This window comes from Euleptes europaea, chromosome 3 (genome assembly GCF_029931775.1).
Source record: "Euleptes europaea isolate rEulEur1 chromosome 3, rEulEur1.hap1, whole genome shotgun sequence".
Taxonomy (NCBI): domain Eukaryota; kingdom Metazoa; phylum Chordata; class Lepidosauria; order Squamata; family Sphaerodactylidae; genus Euleptes; species Euleptes europaea.
In genome coordinates this window covers 94,389,522-94,415,973 of record NC_079314.1, presented here as the reverse complement: position 1 = coordinate 94,415,973, position 26,452 = coordinate 94,389,522, and the positions used below count along the sequence as shown (strand labels likewise).

At 44.2% G+C, this 26,452-nt stretch overlaps 1 protein-coding gene across 1 annotated transcript in view; it reads left to right on the top strand.

Moving 5' to 3' along the window:
* The window catches only part of ISX (intestine specific homeobox), a 30,070-nt gene extending 6,103 nt beyond the window's left edge, over positions 1-23,967 (top strand). The window contains exons 2-4 of the mRNA XM_056846566.1: positions 19,333-19,484; positions 21,996-22,112; positions 23,737-23,967. Coding sequence (XP_056702544.1) covers positions 19,333-19,484; positions 21,996-22,112; positions 23,737-23,967 — 500 coding nt within the window. The remainder of the gene's footprint in view (positions 1-19,332; positions 19,485-21,995; positions 22,113-23,736) is intronic.
* Positions 23,968-26,452: the final 2,485 nt, after the last annotated feature.

Genomic DNA, 26,452 nt, shown 5'->3' with positions numbered 1-26,452 from the left:
TTGCAGCCCACTCCCTAAGGTCCCAGCCCCAGCAAACAGCTGAGCTGGGGGGAGCAAGGGCGGGGCAGGTGCGAAGAAGTTTGCAAACCATGCAAAGCAACACGTTTGCAACCATGCAAAGCAACACGTGACGCCTGGGAATTTGCAAACCATGGAAAGGGACAGAGGCACGCTAGCTATGCATAAGGAGCAGGAGGGGTGGAATTTCCCCTTTTGCATCGGACTCGGGACCAGGCAAATGCATTCTTTAAGTCACAATTTGAAAACCAGTTTTGAGCAAGCATCAAAATAGACCTAACTGATCTTATGAATGAGGGAAAACCTGAGGACACACAACTGAAGCCCCCCCCCTCAAACCAGGGAGAGAGAGACTCGAGGGGGCACCCCCCCCCAGGCAGCACGGGCGAAAGTCCCCTTTGGCTCCCCCCCACCCACAGAAACTGCTCCCTCCCCACACACACACAGACTCTGCTTCCCCCCACACGCACACACACACACACAGGAGAAACATTATAGAGAAAAGCCCCAAAATGGGTCATACTGTGGATGTCTTCTGTTCCATCTTCTTCGCACCTGCCCCGCCCTTGCTCCCCACAGCTCAGCTGTTTGTCGGGGCTGGGAGCTTTGGGCGTGGGAGGCAAGCTCTGCTAATTGCAAACCCCCATTGTCAGAGATGCACATTAAGGGTGGGGGGGGACCCCTTCCCGGCCCCATATTTCGGCCCCCCGATCCAATCTTTACAAAACTTGGGGGTTCTTGCAAGAAGGGTCCTCTGAAGCTATGCTGAAAGTTTGGGGGCTCTACCCCAAAAAATGCACCCCCTGCAGCCACGGAATGGTGCGAATGTGTGCTGTAAATGAAATAAAAATGCATATTAAGGGGGGACCCCTTCTGGGGCCCATATTTCTGCCCCCCCGATCCAATCTTTACAAAACTTGGGGGTTCTTGCAAGAAGGGTCCTCTGAAGCTATGCTAAAAGTTTGGGGGCTCTTGCCCCAAAAATGCACCCCCTGCAGCCACGGAATGGCTTGAATGTGCACACGCACCCCCCACCCAAGGGGGATCTCTCTCACACACAAACAGATACTCTCTCTTTCTCTCCCCGGGCTGCACAGCAGCTGGGCTCATGCACTCAATCGCGACTGATTGGCCAGAAGAAGACCCAGCTTGGCCACCAATTGGCCGCGGGAGAATACTGCTTACTAACTGACGGTTATGCTGCTGCGCCGAACCCTGAATTTGCCGAATTTATTCGCCGAACACCCCGAACTCGCTGAATTTGGCTCCCCGTTTTCCCGCCTTTTTGAGTTCGGTTCCATCCAAACTAAAAATTGCCGAATCAGGGGAAATTTGGCTGTTTTTCGGTTCAGGACGAACCGAATCGACAGCCCTATAGAACACAGGCATTTTTTCTCTGCCTTTTTAAGCCAAGTCTAGGCGCATCCTTTCAACTAAACAGCCTATATATGCTACTTTTCTGTTGCTTAAAGACAACAAACAGGAGCCAAGGGAATATCATCAGCTATGTAAAAGCTTAGGCTGTTAAGGAGCAGTGTGAAGCATCTTTTAGCTCCTGGAAGAAAACAATTGATTTTCTGCTTTTGTCATGTGCAAACTGATATTATTGCCAGCGCAGCTGAGGACAATATCAGGTACTCTTTATACGAGAATAATACTTTGTATTCAAGCTGATCATTAAAAAAATGCAATGCGACCGATATTTCTTTCCATACCAATTTCAAAATCATTTGCAACATTGTGAAACCAATGAAGAACAGTTGGAATTTATTTTATTGGGAGCTCATAACAAACATGCTTTTCAGTATCTTGACAATGAAAAGATTTTCAAGAGAATCTGTTTTTTAAAAAATCCTAGAAATGTGAAATCACAGGAAATTTTGGAAATGGAAATGTAGGATTGACTCCTGCTAAAAAAAATGTTTAATAAATATTCACCCTCCATAGAAAAGAGTAGGAAACCAGTAGCACTTTGAAGACTAACAAAATTTCTGCCACAGGTCACTTCTTCAGATTCAGCTAGAATGTGATTCCATTGATCCTTAAGTAGAGACAAGTGAATTAGACACACAATGGCAATGTAAATGTTAAAAACAAGTAAATGACATTAGCAGGTGTGATTGGATTAGGTGTGATAGGCAGAGGGGTAGCAGGCGTGGAGAAATCAGCACTAGTAATGAGACAGGAATCCCAGATCTCTATTAAGTCCCAGAGAATGCATAGTCTTGAGGTTCATTATTAGAGAGCAGTCTCTCTTTCTAATCTCCCTTTAATTTCATGAAATATTCACCCTTTTTCTTCCTCTCTGTTCACTCTGTCTTTCACTTTCTGTTCAACAAGCTTTTTAAAAAAGAAAGTGGTAATTCTGTCAGTGCTGTGACCCAACATAGGTCAGGATGCAATGAGTCAAAAGTTAACCTTCCTGTTACAAAAGCCATGTAATGCCTTTTATTAAGTCCAACCAAAATTACACAAAATGACGTGCAACCTTTTGTGTTCTCTAGGACATTTCATCAGGCTGGATGTTTTTTTTAAAGGTGTAGGGAGAAAATTGTTGTTTCAGGGCATCGTGTTAAGGCTTGTTGTATGCCTCCTGGGTCGAATAAACAACCCCTGGCACAGGTCCCAACCATAGCATATCAGACTATTTTGCTTGACTCCCAGGGCCAGATCTTTGTCCAAGCAACCAGGGCACTGGCAGCTCTATTGGGGCCAGCGGTGCAAGAGAAAGCAATGGAAATGGCTTGTGCTTATCATTACCTCCCGGACCTGCACAAGGCAAATCTCTGAACTGCTGACAGCTACTCTGGGGCTTTGCTCTTTCCAATAGGGTTGCCAATTGCTGAAGCGGCCCTTTTCTCCAGGTGAACTGATGTCTGTCGGCTGGAGATCAGTTGTAATAGCAGGAGATCTCCAGCTAGTACCTGGAGGTTGGCAACCCTAGGTGTACACATAAACCATTTTTTTTTGTATGTACTTAAAACAGGACCAAGGGAAAAGCCTCACTTCACATGATATAGCACCTTGCTGCAGCTAAGCAGGTCTGGGCCTAGACAATCTTCAAATGAAAAACCTGGGAACCCTATGTAGCTTACCCTGAGTTCCATGATGACATACGTGAATTGGAGGGTATTCTAATTCTCCAAATGGAATTCCAATTACAACAGTTCTATGGGCTTTCTGTGTTAAGGAGTTATGATGGCAAAATGTACATAAACTCTCCATCCCCACCTCTTTGGTGGTGGAAATTGACTTCAAGTCACAGCAGACTTATGGCAGGACTATAGAGTTTTTCAAGGCAAGAGACACGCAGAGGTGGTTTGCCATTGCCTGCCTCTATGAAGCAACTCTGGACTTCCATGGTGGTCTCCTATCCAAGTATTAAACAGGGCCCACTTTGCCCTGCTTCACTTTCAAGATGTGATGAGACTGGGCTAACCTGCCCCATCTAGGTCAGGGCCCCTGCCTCTTTACTTTCAACCACTGTTTCAACCTGCCATCCTATCTACATTTCCCCCCTCCCCCTGGTTTGCAAGTGCAATTTGAAGCAGACCTGAAACCCATTTCTTAGCAGATTAGTGGCATTTCCCTCAGTCTAAAATGTCACCATTTCTGGAAGTCAAACTGTACATTTACCAAGGAAAATGTCATGCTGGCTCAAATGGCCCCTTTTCTACGTGTAACATTTTGAGTTTCTCTTTCCCCTCTTTCCTCTGTCACACAGATAGCATATTCTAAGGGCTGCAAAAGAAGTTAACATTTCTGCATTCATGTTTTAAACATCATGCAGGCAAATGGCCAGAAAATGAAGGAAGAACCTTGTATCTTTGTAAAGTCAGAAAGGCCAATTGTGAATATGGGACATGTCCTGGGAGCTTTACATGGTGGCAGTTTCATAGTGGCAGCAAATCTTTTGTTCAAACAAGATAGGCATAAATTTAAGCCTCAAAGGTTCTCCCAGAATAAAGCAATGGAGACAGCTCACCCTGTTGAGTTTCTGCCTGTCATGCAAGTGTTAAAATCACAGGAGATGAAAAAAATAAGATAGAAATTAAATACCATAGAGCCAGCGTGGTGTGGTGGTTAAGAACGGTGGTTTGGAACGATGGACTCTAATCTGGAGAACCGGGTTTGATTCCCCACTCCCCCACATGAGCAGCAGACGCTAATCTAGTGAACTGGATTTGTTTCCCCACTCCTACACACGAAGCCAGCTGGGTGACCTTGGGCTAGTCACACTCTCTCAGCCCCACCTTCCTCACAGAGTGTGTGTTGTGGGAAGGGGAAGGGAAGGTGATTGTATGCCGGTTTGATTCCTCCTTAAATGGTAGAGAAAGTCGGCATATAAAAACCAACTCTTATTATTATTATATGAACTTGGTAGTCACACTAGAGGCACAATACAATGCAAGACTTCACAAATCATACATAGTAATTTACTTTCAGCATTAAAAGCACTATATATAGTTTATTATAAAATAGCTCTGTAAAGTAGGCCAATATTGTTATCCCCATAATGCAGGATAAGAGTGAGAGGGCAACTTACTTGAGGATACAAATTGGTGCACTTTTCTAGTTTTGTTTTAAGAAAAGCAGTTTTCAAGTCCTCGTTCCTAGTGAAGTGTTAATGCTAGCCTTCACTTCCATATTGTGGGCAATGTCTGCTTAAATTCTTAGCCAGTGTCATGTAGTAATGGTTATAGTGTTGGATTAAGATCTGGGAGACCAAGGTTCAAATCCCTGATCTACCAATGGAAGATTGTTATCTGAGCTTGGGCCATTCAAGCACTCTGGGCTTCACCTGGGCTTCACAGTTGTTGTGAAGATAAAATTGAGGAGAGGAAGCAATGGTCATTTACGCATGGTTGCCGTAGCCTCCTTTATTTCCTGTTTCAGCCAGGATCAAATTTTTCTGAACACACGCTATCTCATTCCTTGTTGGCTCAACCCTGTTTCGACGCAAAATGAACACAGCTTTTCCCATTCCTCTTGTGGCCCGAATTAAACCATTCATCCTGGCTCATTCCAGAATCACTGAGCGAGTGTACAAGTTTCTCGGGTTTGTTCCTCTTTCCTCCGCACCCCATCCCATCTCCTAAGATTTTAGAGACACTGGTCACATTTTATAAGGCAGTTGGGTAAAGTTATAAGTCCTGTAGAGCTCCTGAAAACAGACCTTGTCTTATGGCGCTGTTTATAAATTAATAATATCATTATCATTTCCTCTTTAACATCATTTTGTAGTTTTATTAGCTTTTCCCAAACTTGTTATTACAGACTAAGGATCTGATCTCTCTTTTTTTATTATTATTTTGGAAAATTGGGGCCATGCCTTTTATCTATTGTTTTAACAAGACTTTTATCCTAGATCAGGAGGGAGCAGAGGCCATGTGTGCTGAGATAATGACAAAATTACGTTGTAGGAACGGAAAATGGGACAGGAAGCTTGACTGAGACAGAGATGTAAAAGCAAGAGCGCCTGATTGAAAAGCAAAGTTTTGTAGGTTCAAGTCATATCAGATAGCTATAGGCAGCTTATAAACAGTCTGCTGGAAAACTTACAAGAAGCTTAATTACTTTCTATAGTTCTCTAAAAATCCAGCCCTGTAGAATCCAGCCCTGTAGAAGCTCAATGGCAAAATAATACTTACATATTTGGTTGTAAACATCTACTCTGTATGGTCAGTTTCTGTTTTACCTGTTTTATCTGGCATACTAGCTGCAAATAAAATTTATTTAAACACTGGGGAAAATCAATTAAAAGGCTATAATCAATTTCAAAACATCAGCTGCACTAAGCTATATTTTTTATCAAGTATTGTGTATGCCTGTTGTACAGTTTCTCTTTTCAATTTATGTCGCATTTATAGAATAGAATCATAGAATCATAGAGTTGGAAGGGGCCATACGGGCCATCTAGTCCAACTATGGTTGCCAACCTCCAGGTATTAGCTGGAGATCTCCCGCTGTTACAACTGATCTCCAACTGATAGAGATCAGTTCACCTGGAGAAAAGGGCCGTGTTGGCAATTGGACTCTATGGTATTAAAGTCCCTCCCCTCCCCAAACCATGCCCTCCTCAGGCTCCACTCCAAAAATCTCCAGGTGTTTCCCAACCTGGAGCTGGCAACCCTTAATCCAACCCTCTGCTGCCCACATCCTTTTTGAAGTGAGGCCTCCAGAACTGCACATTATACTCCTCTTTCCATTCAGATGAAATTGAGATGCACAATGTACTTCACTGATGTACTTCAATTGATTTAGAAGGATGTAACTCAGTTCAGGATTACACTCATTTTAAGATTACATTCATAGTAAACTGGCTGGCCTCTGTGTTGATGATGAAAGCCATACAGGCATGTTACTAATTCAGCCTTCTCTTTAGACTCCCCAACTTTGCAGGGGGGGGGGGGAATGATAGAATATAAAGAAAATAATACGGGGGGAAAACTTTTAAAACACCTTGATGGGGAAGGAAAACACTCAGAAAGGACAGAATGCTACCTGTTATAAAATTTCTTGGGCCTACAATGTAGGGAAAGGTGATCAATAAATATTTTAATAAATAACTAAAAAGAACAGTTGAGGATTAGTTCAAAGCAAAAAGGTACAAGGTGAAATTAACTGGATCAAACCTCTGGGAGTTCAGAAAATCCTGGAGGGAAGACTGTATCATAGTGGGGTGGGATTTTCAAAGTATTTTTCCTCCTATGAGGATGGCCTGGGCTAGCCTGATCTTGTTGATCTCAGAAGCTAAGCAGGGCTGGCCCTAGTTAGTACTTGAATGGGAGACCACCAAGAAATACCAGGGTCGCTATGCAGAGGAAGGCATGGCAAATCACCTCGGTTAGTCTCTTGCCTTGAAAACCCTGCCTCTGAGGTTCAGAGTCTTCTCTGAGTTCTTTCTTAATTAAAGGAGTCCAGCCTAGACACCCACTACAATGGAACTATACACATGCACATGAGGAGGTACCCGGTGTGGGGTGGCAGCTCTTGGTGCAGTAATACCTGGAGATATTGGGAGTGGAGCCTTGGGAAGGCATTGTTTGGGGAGTGGAGGACCTTCAGCAGAGTACAGTGCCATAGAGTCCACCATTGAAAGCAGCCATTTTCAGACTGATCTGTCTCCTGGAGAGCAACTGTAATAGAGGGAGATCTCCAGGCCCCACCTGGAGGTTGGCAACCCTAACCCAGCATGTAATGTATCATGTTGATTTACTGACGCACAGGTAATGTTGGAAAATGTATATTTTACGAGGGGGGAATCAGAGTCAGGAAAAAGAAAATAATAATTCCAGAGAGTAAACGTATTTGTCTGATGCAGCAAAAATAAGCAGGAATACTGCGGCATCTTGTAGACCGACACAATTTATTCCCACTTAAATTTTCATGGACTAGTGCCCAATTCTTCAGACACCGACTTCTGCTGGAATAACATTTTTTAAAAAATCTTTAAGTTACTACAGGACTCTAGAAAATATTAAAGAACCACAGGGTGGATTTGCCCAATGCTATAGTGAAATTGAAAGGGATTTTGAGTCCAAAACAGTAAGGATGAGAAATTTCAAATCAACCAACAGGCAGTGAATTTCTTCCTTGTCTGCACAGGACTCATAATACTTTAATGTACTGAATCAGACTCACAGCTATAACTGTTTCTAAGTTGGGGACTTTGGGGGTGGGAGGAGGGAAGAACATACTAGATATCTCCACTGAAGCATAAGATTTTATTGAAACATAATATTTTTCGATGAGGGGTTTATATGATTTGTGAATGATTTAATTGTCTATCTAAACAATTGCCTGCTGAGAGGAGTATTTACACAGAAGGGATGGGTGGCAGTAGAAATCAATCTGGCTGTGTGATTGGATTGGACATGCCCAAAAAGCCAATTGCACTCCATTGCAGGGTTAGTAAGGAATACAATGAAACAACCTGCCAACACCCACAAACAGACTGACAAACTACCACACCGATTGCTGAAAAATCAGGTCTCTGTTCACAACCAGTGAACAGGACATAAGCTGAACTGGTGGGTGTTAGAGCATCCCTAATACATATAAGATTTCGGTTGAATCATGCATGAGGGGGATATGACAGTGATGGATGTTTCAGAAGAACGGTGTCAGGAATCAAGCCTGCATAAAAGCCACATCCTTTGGCTCAGAAGTGTTGCCCCCAATACTTGGGGGCCAACATCTTGCTTAAGTAGGGTTGCCAACCTCCAGGTACTAGCTGGAGATCTCCTTCTATTACCACTGATCTCCAGCTGATAGAGATCAGTTCCCCTGGAGAAAAGGGCCGCTTTGGCAATTGGACTCTATGGCATTGGAGTTGCTCCCGTCCCCAAACCCCACCCTTCTCAGGCTCGACCCCAAAAACCTCCCGCCAGTGGTGAAGAGGGACCCCGCAACTCGATCCTTAAGTACTGTTCCATAGTTTCTAGGTTGGGATACTGGCATTTATAAAGAATTCCTATCTCAAATTAAAGCCTAGATCACAACTGCCATATGGGCCCCTCTGGCCAGTCTTAGGATAGAAAGATGAGAATTCAGAACGAGCCGGGAGGCGAGCGAGGGCCCAATGAATGCGTGGCCGGTGGACCCAAGTGAAACTGAGAGGATTGTGGTCAGCCGACCAGGCCCCACCCACCCCCGCCCTTCTGAGGCTGCGCCTGAATTCTGGGGCTGCGCCTGAATTGGCCTGTTCATGGAGGGTCTAGGCCAGGGAGGGAAATGGCTGGGCAGAAAAAGTTCCCGCTGAGGAGACCTGCACAGCCACAGCAGGCTCCCCTGGCAGGGTTGCCAACCTCCAGGTACTTAAACAAACACAATAGAACTACTGGCAAAAAACACACAAAGCATTTGCCAAGTGAATATATTCCAATACTGAGGATTCCACTAGTTGTCACACATGTGCAAAATACAGATAGACCACAACCATAAGTTGTCAATCAAATGCTAATTCCTATGTATGAGGTGACTCAGCAAGCCATCCATTGATATAGGAGGTTATACACCTATGTGTGGAACAAATGTTCCATGAAATATTGTCATAGAATTGCCTATATTGAAGAAGCTGCTGCGAAATGGGACAACTTACCGGAAGCCCATAATATTGGCAACTATGAACTTTGCACTTTATTGCTATCAATTGATACATAGGAATTAGCATTTGATTGACAACTTATGGTTGTGATATATCTGTATTTTGCACATGTGTGACAACTAGTGGAATGCTCTTGCTGTTACCAGTATTGGAATATATTCACTTGGCATATGCTTTGTGTGTTTTTTGCCAGTAGTGCTATTGTGTTTGTTTAACTATATATTTAGCACTCGATAACTTGTTTGATTGCTAAACCTCCAGGTACATACTAGCTAGAGATCTCTTGCTATTAAAGCTGATCCCAGGCAATAGAGATCAGTTCCCCTTGAGAAAAGGGCCACTTTGGCAATTGGACTCGATGGCATTGAAGTCCCTCCCCTCCCCAAACCCTGCCCTCCTCAGGCTCCACCCCAAAAATCTCAATGTATTTCCCAACTTGGAGCTGGCACCTCTATCTCCCGGGCACCATTGGAATGCTGCTGCCGCCCAGATCTGGCTGAGCCTGCATCACCCCTGCGCCGTCTGGGATGGCCGAAGTTGCCTCGCCTCCCTGGCTCCTTCCAGCCCACCCACCCCCAGCAAAGGCAGGACTGCCAACCTCCAGGTACTAGCTGGAGATCTCCTGCTATTACAACTGATGTCTAGCTAACAGAGATCAGTTCACCAGGGAAAATGGTTGATTTGGCAATTGGACTCTATGGCATTGAAGTCCCTCCCCTCCCCAAACCCCACCCTTCTCAGGTTCCACCCCAAAAACCTCCCACCAGTGTCAAAGAGGGACCTGGTATCCTCAAGCATGGGCCAGCAAACAAGGCTTGAGGTGAGTCCTGAGCCCACAGTTCTTTTGGCTTTCTAAGGTGGTTTCTTTTGCATAGCAACGGGCTTGACTACATTGGCGGCATTGCAGAGAACTTCCCCAAACCCAGTCAGCATGGATGGAACAATCTCTCCTTGGGTGGTGGTTGGGGGAGGCAAAATCCGAGTCCTTGTGATTATGCATATTGAGAGATACCATCCGTCTGCCATTTGAAAGGGGGGGGGGAAACACCCTTGCGAATGCCTGGGGACTTCCACTTCTTTCCCTCCAACCCCTCCAATAATTAAGTAATTGTGATTGGTATCTGGGGGAAGGCGACTTTTGTCTGAAAGGTTTGGTCTGCGAGGAAGGAAATGGAGCCTTTCAACAGCCCAGCATCCTGCTGTTCTGCTTCTGCAGGGCCTCAACAGATAGCAGCAGGATGCTAAATGCGAAGGTTCGCTAGCGGAAGGCTCTACCCTGAGCAAATTGTATGCATCCAATTAGAACCATTCTCCCTGACTAGGCTAGTCCCTTTTAATAAGGGGCGAGGAGAACCTTTAATAAAAAATTAACCACAGTGCCAGACTCCCAACTCAAAGTCTCTCCTCCTGCCCTTTCAAATTGGCAAGTGGGTTCTTTAGCTTCGGGGAGAAGCCCATTGGGGCAGAACTTGCCAACATGCAGTTTGGGGGTGTTTGTTTCAATAAACAAGCTGACCTATGCCTTGATGCTGGGGCCGGCACGTTAAGAAGCCTCACTGCTCCATTCAGACACCATTCAGACCATGACTTAAATGACCCAGCCTAATAACAATTGTTTCTAGAAATCCTGAGAAAATAAGTGACTGTTCAGTGCGGCATTAGTATTATTATGAAGAAGAAGAGTTGGTTCTGATATGCCGACTTTTTCTTCCACTTAAGGAAGAATCAAACCGGCTTACAATCACCTTCCCTTCCCCTCCACGCAACAGACACCTTGTGAGGTAGGTGAGGCTGAGAGAGCTCTAAGAGAACTGTGACTAGCCCAAGGTCACCCAGCTGGCTTCGTGTGCAAGAGTGGGGAAACAAATCCAGTTCACCAGATTAGCCTCCGCCGCTCATGTGGAGGAGTGGGGAATCAAACCCGGTTCTCCAGATCAGAGTCCACAGCTCCAAACCACTGCTCTTTACCACTACACCACGTTGTAGACATCCTTCATTTAAAAAGACTCCAACTCTTGCAACAGAAAGCAAAACAGAACTTCATTAAACAGTCGGGTTTAACTAACTGTACACTCTAGGCTCTCCCTTCTTGTCTTCCCTGGGAGTCTCCCAAGTCTAGGCTTCCCTTTGACCCCTGAACCAGGACCATCTCTGTGCTTTATCCACTTGCAAGAAGGATTTTTTTAATGCCAAGGGGCATTAAAAATGTCACAGACAGACGTTTGTTGTCTGAAGTCATACAGGCCATTCGACCATCTGCAGCATTTACACACCAGATCTAAAGCTGTGTTATTATATATTCTTAATTGAAAGAAAGTTGTATTGAATAATGTGAAATTTACTTCTAAATAAACGTGTACTGACTGGGCTGCATAGCTACAGTCTTGCATACAGGTAGGCTGTGCATGTCATGATGTGTAAAGAGATGTGAATAGCATCAACCCCTGTGCCTGTGGGGTTAAAAGCTTCAGGGAATGAAGACATTCTGAGGCAGCTATTTTACGCAGGATGCAGCCAGTTTGATTTTCTGCCTCTTCTTTTCAGGCAACTACCGAGAAGAGCAGTAAAAGTTATGGGGGGGGGGATTGCCACCATTTAGAGAGTGAGGGGAGCTTCGCTGCTTGCATTTCTGACTGTGTATGATTATTCCTCTCCAGGAACTCCAATATTTCTGAAGCCCTGGTTCTAGGGTTGCCAGGTCCCTCTTTGCCACCTGTGGGAGTTTTTTGGGGCAGAGCCTGAGGAGGGCAGGGTTTGGGGAGGGGAGGGACTTCAATGCCATAGAGTCCAATTGCCAAAGCGGCCATTTTCTCCAGGTGAACTGATCTCTATCGGCTGGAGATCAGTTGGAATAGCAGGAGATCTCCAGCTAGTACCTGGAAGATGGCAACCGTAGCTTTAGCCCTTTAGCCCGGATCTAAATCCCCCACCAGTTGATATTTGGCTAGCTGAGAAATATAAACAAGTTAAAGTTGCCAGGTTCCTCTTTGCCACCAGTAGGAGGTTTGGGGGCCAAATGCCAAAGCAGCCATTTTCTCCTGATCGCCAGCTACTACCTGGAGATTGGCAACCCTAATACAAGTGGTGGTAGAAAATGCCGTCAAGTCACAGCTGATTCATGATGACCACATAGGGTTTTCAAGGTAAGAGATGTTCAGAGGTGGTTTGCCATTGCCTGCCTCTGCATGTGCTGAGAGAGTTCTGAGAGAACTGTGACTGGCCCAAGGTCACCCAGCAGGCTTCATGTGGAGGAGTGGGAAATTGAACCCTGTTCTCCAGATTAGAGTCCACCACTCTTTAACCACTATACCACACTGGCTCTCAAATACCCATGTTTTCCCAGTGCAGCTAACAGCAGCGTGTGTGTGTGTGGGGGGGGGGTAAAATTAGCTAAGAAAAATGCATGTGATGACCCCAATCCATTGTTTTCATCTAATAGCATTTTGAGTAAATATGGTTATAAATAATTAAATGGGCTCATTCATGTTGAAGGCATAAATACCTTTTTTTTTTTAAGTGAAGGCATAAATAACTTGTCCTTGGTTCCTATTTGCTATAAGGATTAAGATGTGTTAAAAGTGCCACAACAACTGCTCTGAAAATGCACTCTCTTTTTTTTCCTTTTTTTGTAATCTCAGCTTCACCATTTCCAAGTGTGGGCTTGGTCTGAAAATTGCCCTTTCCTACGGCAGAAAGCTCCCTTCTTAAATGAAGAGAATGTGGTGGTTTTCACCAGATTTTGGAGGACCACTTATAAAAAACACCCTGCATTCCTAAATCACTTTGAGCCCATTCCTGAAGGGGGAGCAAAGCTCCTTAGGAGTTGGCATGACCCACATGGAATAAGGTGGCACCTATGCCAGATGCTGCTGGCCCCTGTAGGGTTGCCAACCTCCAAGTGGTGGCTGAAGATCTCTCGCTATTACAACTGATCTCCAACCAATAGAGATCAGCTCACCTGGAGAAAATGGCCGCTTTGGCAAATGGACTCTATGGCATTGAAGTCCCTCCTCTCTGCAGACCCTGCCCTCCCCTGGCTCTGCCTCCAAAATCTCCAGGTATTTCCCAACCCACACCTGATAAACCTAGGCCCCTGCCACCAGCGCATCCATGCTGGCAGAGCTTTCCCAGAAGGGAAAACCTGCACTGGAATGGGGAGAGGCTGTTCTTCGGGGCGACCTTGGGCTAGTCACAGCTCTCTTAGATCTCTCTCATCCCCACAAACTTCACAGGGTATCTGTTGTGGGGAGGGGAGGGGAGGGGAGGGTGATTGTAAGCTGGTTTGATTCTTCCTTAAGTGGTAAAGAAAGTCGGCATACAAAAACCAACTCTTCTTCTTCTTTTGCCCTGGGAACACTCCGTTGAGCGGCAGCAGGGCTGTGCCACCTTTTTCGGTGGTGCATCCTCACTGCTCTCTATGGGACATTTTACCCTTTTTTAAATTTTAAAAAGTTTTTAAAAGGGGGGAGCCGGGAAGCCTCGGGAAGCCTCCACCTTCAGGAATGGGCTGCCCAGCTTTTATTCTGAACATTTTCCTCACAGGTGTTAAAAAAATGCATTTGAACATCCCAAACTTTTGCATATCGGAACATCTCAAGAAAGCAACGTCGTTATATTTCCCCAGAGACCCTGGAGCCAAATTTGTAAATCTGGCATTATGCTTAACATTTTCCAGCCTCATATCTTCCTCCCACGTTCTTTATTAGATTGTAATTTTGAATGCTATTGCTTGCTGTGGGATCTCTTAAGTTGAACTCCCAAAGGCATTTACAAATATTCGAAGCCGCAGTCAAAGAAACATTCACCTTGCGGGGGTGAATGCTAACACAGACTTGTCATCTTTCTTTAAAAAAAAAAAAAAGTCTCTCTTATTTGGAACATAAACAGAATAACTGATTAAGTTTAATCAAAAATGTACTATCCTGTTTTCCTACTGGCAAGTTCTTGATTAGCTCTCTGTTGCAATTTCATTTGAAGTTGAAATCAGAGCTGGTCCACTCAGTCTTTATTGGCCCTGCAACCGACTTTGGGTTATTTTTCTCTTTTAATTTGAGGCATCCCAGTTTTGGGAAAGAGCACTCAGCAGGGCAAGCATGCAAAAGCTTTGCATGCCATTGCGGTCCCCATGCAACAGACAGGATGAAAAACAGAACTGAATAAAGGGGGAGCAAGATCATAAGAACATAAGAAAGGCCCTGCTGGATCAGACCAAGGCCCATCAAGTCCAGCAGTCTGTTCACACAGAGGCCAACCAGGTGCCTCTAGGAAGCCACTAACAAGACGAGTGCAGCAGCACCATCATACCACCAACAGCTTTATATTAGATCAGGGGTAGGCAATCCCCAGCTAGAGTTGCCAGCCTCCAGTTACTAGCTCCAGCCGATAGAGATCAGTTCACCTGGAGAAAATGGCTGCTTTGGCAATTGGACTCAGGCTCTCCCACCCCCGCCCCCCAAAAAAACTCCTGTTACCAACCTGAAGCTGACTTGGGAACAATAGGCCATTCGGCTTGGCACTCAAGGCCAGATATCCTCCCAAGCAATTGAGGCTGGAGCCAGTAGTATGGGAGAAGGCAACAGGAGCGGCTTATGCTCTCATCACTTCCCAGATCAGCGCAGCCACCGGCTGGGTCCAAGATGAATCCCTGCGATGCTGGCAGTGCCACTGGGGCTTGGCTCACTCTAACCACAACCCTCGTCTGTGCCTCCTCCTTTTGTTTTCAGGCACACCAGCTTCACAGGGAGATGTTGCATTTTATTCAGGACTTGGGCCGAAAAGGTAGTCTTCCTCTGTTTTGAGAGCCAGCGCGGTGTGGTGGTGAAGAGCGGCGGACTCTAATCTGGAAAAAAAAAGGTTCAGTTCCCCACTCCTCCACATGAAGCCTGCTGGGTGACCTTGGGCCAGTCACAGTTCTCTCAGAACTCTCTCAGCCCACATGGAGGCAGGCAATGGCAAACCACCTCCAAACATCTCTTGCCTTGAAAACCCTATGGGGTCGCCGTAAGTCGGCTGTAACTTGATGGTGCATGCACACACATCTGTTGTACACTCTTAGCTTCTGTATTCTCAGAGGCCACTCAGTTCTTCAGACAAGAGGGGCAGAACAATCCAACGCCTTTATGGCGAAATCAAAACACTGTCCCCACCCAACTCTAAGGACTTCCACAAATTCAGAACAGATTTGTTTGTTAAACTCATATCTTACCTTTCCGTTAGCCCACCCAAGGCAACCCGCAAAATCAGAAGTGGCATATAGTAATGACATCACAACAGTACAAAATGGAAAAGGGAGGGCTGGCCTCCATGTAGGATGTTCTCAACAGCAATGCATGTGGACCTGATTCTTGGCCTCTCCCTCTGTTCTGGCACTTGAAGTTCTCTGTGCCAGCACGGCTGGTATGAATTCGCCATTGTGGATGGAATAAAATCATCAATTAAGGAAGGGAACAAGAAGGAAGGTCTTCCTGCAAGAGGCCCTTGAGAGGCCAGCTGGTGGCTTTTCCACAGTGCACAACAAATAGCAACACAATATCGTTTATATGAAATATGCGTCGAAAACCATTGCTTCTCTTCCTGACAAGTGAAATTATGATCAGCTCGTTTTTGTTTTTTTTTAAACACCTTCTGTCAGTGAAGGGCGGATAAAGCCGTTTCAGGAGTCAAGAGTCGCAGGCTGCCAATTTGCCATCCCTGCCATAGACTCCCAAGCTCCAGATACACTGATAAGAAAAGCATGGCATATTTACAAAGGGATGAGGAACTGACTGGTTAGTTTCGCAAGGCCTCCCTGTAACCCATTAACCAGAATATTGCTCAAAACCCAGTTATAGCAATACCCAGTGTACCTCAGTCTTGTTCAGTGATCTGTAATGTATTTTCAAGAAGGCTGTTGGGGCACATTTAGGGTTGCCAGGTCCATCTTTGCCACCAGTGGAAGGTTTTTGGGGTGAAGCCTGAGGAGGGCGGGGTTTAGGGAGGGGTGGACTTTAATACCATAGACTCCAATTGCCAAAATGGCCATTTTTGTCAGGCCTTTGCCTTTTAGCTGGAGTAAAGGCTCTTGACATGAGATAGGCCAGGTTCTGGCTACACGTCAAGTCCTTGGTTCCCATGCCTGTGAACCTCTGTGTACAGTTTCGCTCATCCTGTTTTCTGCAGCTGCTGTAATGTTTAGTCTGTCTTCCTGGGAACCTCTTATCTCGGGGTTGCCTAGCAATGTTTACCTTTTCCGTCCGTAGTCTCTTAAGCATGTAACCTGCCTGTGTTCAGACATTACCAGCCTTACCTACCTGAGGGTAGTCAGTTCTTTAATCTGTCTTTTGGCTCCTAATAAAGGCTTACTGCTTCAGATCTACCTGTCTGGATGAGTTTGCTTATGGGATGCTAGGGACAGACACCTGATCCTGACATTTGTCTCCAGGTGAACTGATCTCTATTGGCTGGAGATTAGCTGTAATAGCAGGAGATCGCCAGCTAGAACCTGGAGGTGGGCGACCCTAGGCACGTTAATGGTTCTGAAGCAGCAACGAATGCTTCTTCAAAGTCTTACATGCTGCTACAGAAGCAGAGCAGTGCAGTAGCATAGCGTCAGGATGAAACAGAAGTTGGTTTCTTATGTTTATTTGTTCAGCCAGGAGGGGCTCATTATACCCTGCAGGGCGCCTAAAATTATTGTAGCCAGTGGCCTTCACCGATATTAATCTGGCCGTGAATATATTAAGAACTTTCTTCTACTCACTGCTTGTTATTATTCAGAATGCCGAAACATTCCACTTCATTTAATTACACCCTTAAGACTCCAGGCAAGTAACGATATTTATTTATCTCCTTAATTGTTACAAAAGCAGAAGGTCTGGTCGACATATATTCTACATTGCTTCCATTTTGAAGATGAGCATCGGATCTGAAAGTGAATAATGAGGCTCATAAATTTGGAACCAACATCCATGTTCACTTTGAAGGCCATTTTACCCACATTCTACCTATATCACCACATCTGTGTGCCACACGTGGGGTTAACCTTCCTACCGCTTGGCAAGGTAATACAAATGGCCGAAACCTTCTTAGGAGGCAGGGCTACTGCGTTGCCTCCTAAGCCCGGCGCAGGCATTCCCTTCAGGAATGCACGGATACATCCTCACTAATGTTTGAAGGGGGGGTGTCCCAAACTTCTGTGGGTTTGCATAATCCTATATTGTCACTGTGTCTGGCCCCATTATGCAGATTTTTTGGTCTGCATGGTAGCCAGCCACTGACTATTATATATAAAGATATACAAAGAAACCAAATAGGGAAAATACGCCCATTGCTTTTGGGTACAAGGCTGTGTATATTTTTTGTTCAACTGGGCTCTTATATAGAAATGAAAATTATTTTACCTCAGTACATCTTTTATACATTTCAATTATAAATAGGATACAGACAAGGAGGACAATCTTCCTGACATATGTTAGTAGCCTAGTACTCTGGGATCCTTGTGCATGGTGGAAACTCTTAAGCACTTCAGATTTTTAAGGCCATTTTGAAAGAATTTGTTTCTATAGTATCACAGTTTCCAAGACTTGTCATTAACATACACGTGAAGAAATTGTGCTCGTTTCTGACTGCTGGCCTAATAGTGTCAGCATGACTCAGTATGACTGACACTTGCTCCTTGAGGCTACTGCCAGAAATACATCTAATGAGGTTTACTTTGATTTGTTAGTTGAAGGTTTAAGGGTTCAAGATGGAACTTCCTGGTACATAAGTTTCATTTATTCATTCAATCTGACCCTTGGTTCTGAGATGAACTTCTGATGACAGCATTCATCATAACTAATGCTCATATTCCTGCCTTACCAGATCCACTTTGAAAGTCCTTTCTGAACAGTGCCAGGCAGATTGTTTGTACAGTGTTCCCCATTTGCCTCCACACCATGTGTAGCCTGATACCTTTGAAGTTCTACTTCCAGTGGAGCAGATTCACACATTCTAGTATGTCAGTCAAGGACTCACAATTAGAATCATAGAATCATAGAATTGGAAGGGACCACCAGGGTCATCTTGTACAATTCCCTGCACAATGCAGGAAATTCACAGCTACCTTTCCCAAACACACCCCCAGTGACCAGAAGATGGCCAAGATGCCCTCCCTCTCATCCTCTGCCTAAGGTCACAGAATCAGCATTGTTGACAGATGGCCACATAACCTCTTCTTAAAAACCTCCATGGAAGGAGAGCTTACCACCTTCCAGTTGTAAGTATGGAGTATTTTTCCATTGGAAAAATACCATCCCACGGGTAATATGAAAGTTGTTTATAGGGTGCTCTATCTGAGATGACCATTTCATATCGGTCATCTGTTCGCTGCAGCAGCTGCCAAAGGATGAACATAACTGTGTAGTCTGACATGGGAAGCCCCTGCCTGCAGACCCCATTTTGGATGGTCCTGTCTATATTATACAAAGATATCCCGGAAGTATCCAGTATTCTGGAAGTACAGTATCCCAGAAGTACAGCAGAAGAGATGAGCTCGGTGGCTCTCAAGCTTTAGAAGACCAGTAGCTATCTAGTGTTCTGGGACAACACCCAATTTCTTCGATGAGGCCTATGCAGAAGAAGTTGCCAGTTGTTTGTACCCATAGTGGCTAAAGATTCAGACTTGGAGTATGCAAGTGATTAAAGGTACCAGGAGGCTAGGGATCAAGCACTTTACTCTCTGAACTTCTGTGATTCAGAGGAGGGAGCTGCTGTCTGCTGCACAACAGCATCACCACTGCCTGTGGCCGGAGGTCATTATTGCAGCTACCAAGGATCTGATACTTCCTGTTAATCTGCTGACAAGCTTGATAAAACAGGAGTCCAGTGGCACCTTCAAGACTAATGAAAGTTATCCCAGCATAGGTTTTTATGACCAGCTTGATGGCTCAACTGTTTAGCAACTAAATTTCCTGCCAGAATGGTACCTGCTCTCCTCCAGCTTCCCTGCCCTGACAACTTGCGTTCAAATCCTGATCAGCTGTGAACTGGGTGGTCGGCTGCAGATTGCTGTTTCTCAGTTTAATTATTTAATCACTCTGAGCGCCTTGGATGCAAGCCAGGCGCAATAGGTCAGACATTGCTGAGACATTCTTGATCCTTTATATGTGCTGATGATCATTTAGAACTTTTGCCCCTCGACTGTTAGGATGTTTTCCTACTATACACCCCCCTCCTGTTTTGTTCAGATGAGAAGAAAGGGAAGCGCAGGATCAGGACGACATTCACTGCAGAGCAACTCCAAGAACTAGAAAGGATCTTTCAAGTTACTCACTACCCAGATGTCCACATCCGCAACCAACTAGCAGCAAAGATCAACCTCCCAGAAGCCAGGATCCAGGTAAATTCTTTAATTCTCTCCTGCTAATGAATGGCTATGCTAGTTGCTAAGCTAGTGTTACTTACAAGGTGGCAAAAATTAGAAACCTGAGGATCCCTTGATCACAATGTACTTTATAGGAACAATATATTTCCTTTATTTATTACCCCTAGAGCATTCTGAAAAGATTATAATGGCAGCTGTACATTGTGTTGACAAACTAGGTACAACCCTATCATAATATATCACAGAAAAAACCCTATTTTTCTTGGTTCCTCAGCTGAATTGAAAAATAACTTCATTATGCCAAACATTGATTTCCCCAATTGCTAGTCGTATATTTGAATTCAATTTATTTTCTTGGAATGAGAGGATTGTGTTTAATTGCCAAACTCTTTATATAAAAAGATAGGTTGTAGTGTCTGGAAGAGGTTACCTCAACCTTTCTTCTCCCAGGAGCCCATATTGCTATTGTATACTATATACTTAAATAAGATGAAAAGATGTATCTCTCTATCTTACTTAAGAAGTCAAACCACACGAGAACTAATTCACAGGTGAGGTTTTCCCTACACACATATATTATTTGTACAGGAAAAAATGTACACTAGTATATGCTATCAAGTGTGAAGCTCATGCATGTGTATATTGTACCAGAAACACTCCCTAAGAGTTAATGTCCATTGTGTGGGAATAGAAACATGCTCATATGAAATGTTCAAGGGCCAGGGTGTCTGAAGGACCACTGACTACCACATGACCCCACCCATCAGGTCAGATTATCTACAGAGGCCCTGCTTCATTATGTCCCTACCTTTGGAGACGGGTGCCCACTCAGGATAGGGCCTTTTTAGTGATGGTGCCTCAACTTTAGAACTCTCTCCACATAACTAATCACCATTAACCAACCTTGTCTAGCTTGAGGCAACAGATGACAACTTGCTTCACCCCACCCAGGCGTTCAGTTAATTGTTCTTCGCTTATCATTTGCTTTCAGTGAATATAATTCTGTACTTTGTTGTACTGCCTCACTGGCTTTTGGGGATTTTACATCTAGGAGCACATTAGCCCAGACTCATTGCATGATCCATCAGTTAATGGGAGAAAAAAAAGAGGGGAATAAAACCCAACCTAAAAACAAAAGCTGCTTTACTAGGTTGATACCTGCACACATAGTATATGAGATACTTATACTAACCAGTATTACAACAAGAACCTATTGTACCAGATGTTTGAGTAATTGGGAATAGAATTTACAACATATACACATGCCTGGTTGGGTCTGAACTGTTTGTATTTGTATTAATTAATGTATTTCTGTAAATGTGTGCAGGCTTAAGAAAGGGTTTTAATTAACCACTGATGAAGGCCCCATAGGCCGAAATGTGTTTGGTATGTGGTTACAGTTATCAACCTCAAGATATGCCATTGTGCTATTTTAATGCTTTTAAATAATTTTAAATTTTACATAGCGCTTCTAATAAATTATACTTTCAGTATTTATACATAGACTTATATATATTTTCTTTTCACCCAACCTTGGGTACCCAACCATCAGTTAATGGGGACAGCATGAAAGAAAAATCATTTTGATAGGATTCGGTTCCTGTCTTTTCAGCAATATCCATTCTTTTTGCTCAAATAAGTGATCAGATGAGATTCTGAACATGTATATCCCGTGCTCAGCATTCTGTAATATCTGTCTTCAAACAGGGTGAACATTACACCCCCCAAGTCCTTCTCTGTCAGGATTTCTCCCTCCTTCCCTCACAACTATATTTACTATATTTCTGCTGAAGCTGCTGGGTGGGGTGGGAGGCAAGAAAGAATCACTGTCTCTATCGTTCCCGGCCTTCTCTGGTGCCACAGCAGTATCTGTGGAATTGAGATTCTCTCTTCCCACTAGCCCACTGGTTCCCAACCAGGAATCCATGGACCCCTAGGGGTCCACAAGAACTAAATTAAGGTCCGCGAAACAAAGTTATAAACCCATAATAAATTAATATTTTCAATTAAAAGTTCTCTATTATAAAATATATTCACATATTATTCTAAGTTTAATGTTTAACTAACAGTTATGATTAAAGTTTATTTTCAAATTCTCGGAATTTTTATTTTGAACCTTGGGGTCCCTGCACCGAACAAAAAAGTGGTCCCTGGTCAAAAAAAGGTTGGGAACCACTGCACTAGCCCATCTGCTGGCTATATGGCTGGCTGGCAGGCCAGGCAACACTGTGGCCACCAACCGGGGAAAGGGAATAGATGGAGAGAAAGATAGAAACAGGGCAGGGGCAACATAGGGGAGGCATCCCAAGCATTCTGAACTCAAAATTCATCTTGGCCAAAAGTAATTTACTACTTTCTGGCAAACTCGATTTTCCTGAGTCCCATTCCTAGTTAAGCTCAGGGGAGTTCTCTCATTGCAAATTCTAATCCAGTTTGCTCTCACATAGCCTCTTGTGGATGTAAACATCTCTCCAAATAACTTTTGTTCAATTTAATATTACATTTCCCTTCCTCTCTTGCGCATAGATCTGGTTCCAGAACCAGCGGGCAAAGTGGAGGAAACATGAAAAATTTGGCAATTTTGGTGGCCTTCAGCATGTTGCTGAGGTTGATTTTATTCCAGCCCCGAAATCAGACATAAGAGTGAGTATCAATGACCACCTACACAAACAGAAATAGCCTTTTTAAAAACAAACATGCTGGCAAAAATACAAATAAAAACTTTTTTAAAAAAGCAGTTGCCTCTAGAGCCAACACTTCACCTCAAAATGTGTTTGAGCAATGTGCCACCGTTTATCTGTAAGGTTGCCAGGCAGGAGGTTTTTGGGATGAAGCCTGAGGAGGGCAGGGTTTGGGGAGGGGAGGGACTTCAATGCCATAGTGTCCAATTGCCAAGGCCGCCATTTTCTCCAGCTGCACTATCGGCTGGAGGTCAGTTGTAATAGCAGGAGATCTGCAACTAGTACCTGGAGGTTGGCAACCCTGTTTGTCTTTGGGCTTCTCATGGTGTTTTGTAAAAACATGTAGGGCTTACAGATGGACGCCAAGATCAGGTGCCTAGTATAGGCCTTGCTCAGAGACTTATTCAGGAATCCATCACAAGTTCGAGCCAGAAAATACAGCATGCTAAATTTAACAACCTCCCCCTCTGTACAATCACCAAGTCATCTGTACTGAGAGAATGCACAGAAGAAAAGTCCACATATAAGCTCCCTCCCTGTAATTAGCATTGTTTGGAAAACGTTGTTGAACTCATGGAGGGATAGATTTGCCCACTCCGGGTTGGGAAATTCCTGAAGATTTGGGGTGGAGTCTGGGGAGGGCAGGATTTGGGGAGGGGAGGGACTTCAGCATGGTATAATGCCTCCAAAGCAGCCATTCCCCCCATGGGAATTCATCTCTGTCATCTAGGGTTGCCAGCCTCAAGGTGGTGGCTGGAGATCTCCCCCTATTACAACTGATCTCCAAGTGACAGAGATCTGTTCACCTGGAGCAGATAGCTGCTTTGGAAGTTAGACTGTATGGCATTATACCCCATGGAAGTCCCTCCCCTCCCCAAGCCCCACCCTTCCTCAGGCTCCACCCCCAAAATCTCCAGGTATTTCCTAACCTGGAGCTGGCAACCCTCTTGTCATCTGGAGATCAGATGTAATTCTGGGAGATTTCCAGGCCCAGCTGGAAGTTGGCAATCCTAGGAAGGGAAGCATATGCACAGACACTTTCTCCATGCATTCATTCCATGCAGGCAGGTCGACAATCATACAGAGGTGGAATTTGTGGCCAACATGCTCATGCCTGCTCTTCCTGTGCAGTCGGTCAATGAGTGGACTTACATGGTTGATGCAAACTAGATATTGAAGCCATGGTTTGAAATGTCCATGGTTATGCAGAAACCTGTTGTTGTTTTCATATTCATGAAACTTCATCTGTACATAATTGTTTTCTCTGCTCCACTCTAATCTCAACCATATTTTAATTCTGATGTTGCAAAACTAGAACTAGAAGAGTGGTTTGATTGGGAAATGAGAATTCTGTCTGCCTTGCAGTCACCAGGAGAAAAGGATTTCTTTTCTCCCTTACTGATTGCCTGTCACTGTGTTTTAGGGACTCCATTTAGAAATAGTATCTGAATCTTTGTTGGTTTTTATTGCTAAACACTGGAGGAAATTGATAAGGCACATCCTGTGTGGCTCATAAATTGCTGCCTACAGTGGAGTTTCTCAGATTGTTTTTTTTTCTCTCTCTCTCATTTCCCCCCTTGTTACAGAATCCCTGCCTGATGCCCAGCAACCTGTTTGATACAAGTTTCACTGTGGGGTATTATACATCAAGCCAAGGGCATTCTACATCTACCTGGCTGCCAAACATGGTACCTTTGCACATGGACCCGGTAGCGTCCTCAAAGCCTTATCAGTTCTTTGACTACCTCCCGCCATACATCCTCCCTTCTCTGCCCCTGAAGGAAGCCTGGAGCCACATCTGTGCCAATTACACATAGAAAAGGATGAAGTGCTTGGAGGCAACGCTGTGATTTTCTAAACAGACACATCACTGAGAAAATGTGGCACAGTGGCTAAAATTCTGGATGTAGATGACAGTGGTCCCCCAACTGGCCATGACGTTCTGTGGTTGACCTTGGGGCAGTTATTATTTATGCACCTAACTATAAGGCTAGGGGAAGTAGGCAGTAGGAAAAGAGGAAGACTCAACATGAGATGGATTGACTCGATAAAAAAGCTGCAGCCTCCAGTTTGCAAGATCCGAGCAAGGCAGTCAATGACAGGACATTTTGGAGGTCATTAATTCATAGGGTCACCATATGTTGGAAGTTACTTACGCACACAACTTACATTACTGGATTGCTGTTAATAAATGAGGGGAGAGCATCTATATGACTTTGAGCTCCTTGAGGGAAAGGGATGGTAAAAGTAATAATAATTGGGGGGGGGATATTCTCTTAAAATCAGGACTACCAAGCCACTCACTGTCCCTGAAGGATGACTGCAGCTTGACATAATGAGAAATAATCATTCACAAATTTCAAAACCTTGCTTTCCCTGAAGGACACTACCAGTTCTGTAATAGAATGGTGTGCTCCACTTGAAACAATATAACCTTCTAGGGGATAATATACCTAATGGATATTGCATTGCACTGTCAGTTGAAGAACTGAGGCTTTACACAGCCCTAAAACTGATGGATGCCATTGTTGCAAAGATGGCTTAAGGTGATGAGATTTTATCGGTCAGAATGCTGGTGTTGTGGGGACCACACGTGCTACTGCTAGAGTCTATAGGAAATGTGCTGCTATTCCACAGATCCAAATGGTTTAACTGAACTAGGTTGGATTTTTCTCCTTGAGTTATTCTCACAGTCGTTTTGTTTTGTAGGGTGCAAAAAAAAAACACATTTAAGGGAAGAAAAATATAATTGAATATAACCTTTGAGTAACCTTATTTCTGTGTAGCAAGAGTTTTTGTTTTAGTTATCACATAATTCAAAGTAATAGCTTCTGGATTATTGTAATAGAGAGAGGGGGAGAAAATGGTACTGGATGAAAGATTTCCTGTTCAGGACTGGAATGTTGTGAAATTTCTTTAAACAATTAAAATATTTATGAGGCGGAAAAACACTTTTTGTTAGTTAGTTGTTTTTTTAACACTGAAGAACAGAAGAAGTAAATCACAAAAAACGAGTCACTCAAGAAGGAAAGCACAGGAAAAGCTATCTGAATTCACCCATTGCTCAATTTGTGCACTTCAAATACATTCCTAGGTTGCAGCACATTAAACTAAGGAAATGTGGCTTAGATATGATTATTTCAGAAACAGGAGTCTTCAAAAATTCTCCTCCAAATTTCTCCCCGGGCTAAGTAACATATTATGAAGTACATACTAAGAAATATTGTCGAAGGCTTTCACGGTCAGAGTTCATTGGCTCTTGTAGGTTATCCGAGCTGTGTAACCGTGGTCTTGGAATTTTATTTCCTGACGTTTCGCCAGCAACTGTGGCAGACATCTTCAGAGGAGTAACACTGAAGGACAGTCACTGTCCTTCAGTGTTACTCCTCTGAAGATACCTGCCACAGTTGCTGGCGAAACGTCAGGAAATAAAATTCCAAGACCACGGTTACACAGCCCGGATTACATACTAAGAAGTCTGGGGTCCCAATCCTGGGTCAGATGTAACAATTAGATATGAGTAGCAACAGGTTTTCTTCATTTCCCATACTTGCGGCACCCCGTTCGGATCAAGTTTCCCCAAATAACCAGGATGATATTTGCCAAAATTAATTCTGTGGTGATGCTTGCCTCCAGCGTTTCCATGTTCTCCAGGATGCATTGTGTGCTTGCCAATATGACCATGGCCATGGCTTTCATGACCCCCTCAGTTTCCTGGTCTTCCTCAGTCTGGAAGGTTTCTTGTCAGGGCAGAAAAGAAGGATTCTCTTTCTTTTCCTCCCCATTCGGATCATGTGTGGAGAAGGAGTTTCAGCCTCCCCCCACCTGATCATTTTTTTCCTAAGCTGCAGTGTTCCTGAGGATGTGCTGTTTGGACTGTTTGGGGAAATCCATGAGTACTCCAGGGAACAGATGAGGTTTCCTCAAATACTGTTTTCTCTGGACTGCTTCACATTGGGAAAAGGTATCAGGGGAAAAGTTGGGGATAGAAAAATCATAGGGGTGATGATACTTTTTCTCCATATGCTGTGTTAATTCTTCTGTAGAGGAGATAACACAGAGGCGATGAGGTTTTTTCCCCTAAATAAAGATCTTTTTGCTAGAAGTATGGGCTTCATTGGAGGGCTCAGTTTATTATTTTGACCTTGACATACTCTAGAAATGCGTTACTAATAACACGTTCCTGGGAGTAAGCCTCATTAAACCGTAGGGTTGCCAACCTTCAGGTACTAGCTGGAGATCTCCTACTATTACAACTGATCTCCAGCCTATAGAGATCAGTTCACCTGGAGAAAATGGCCA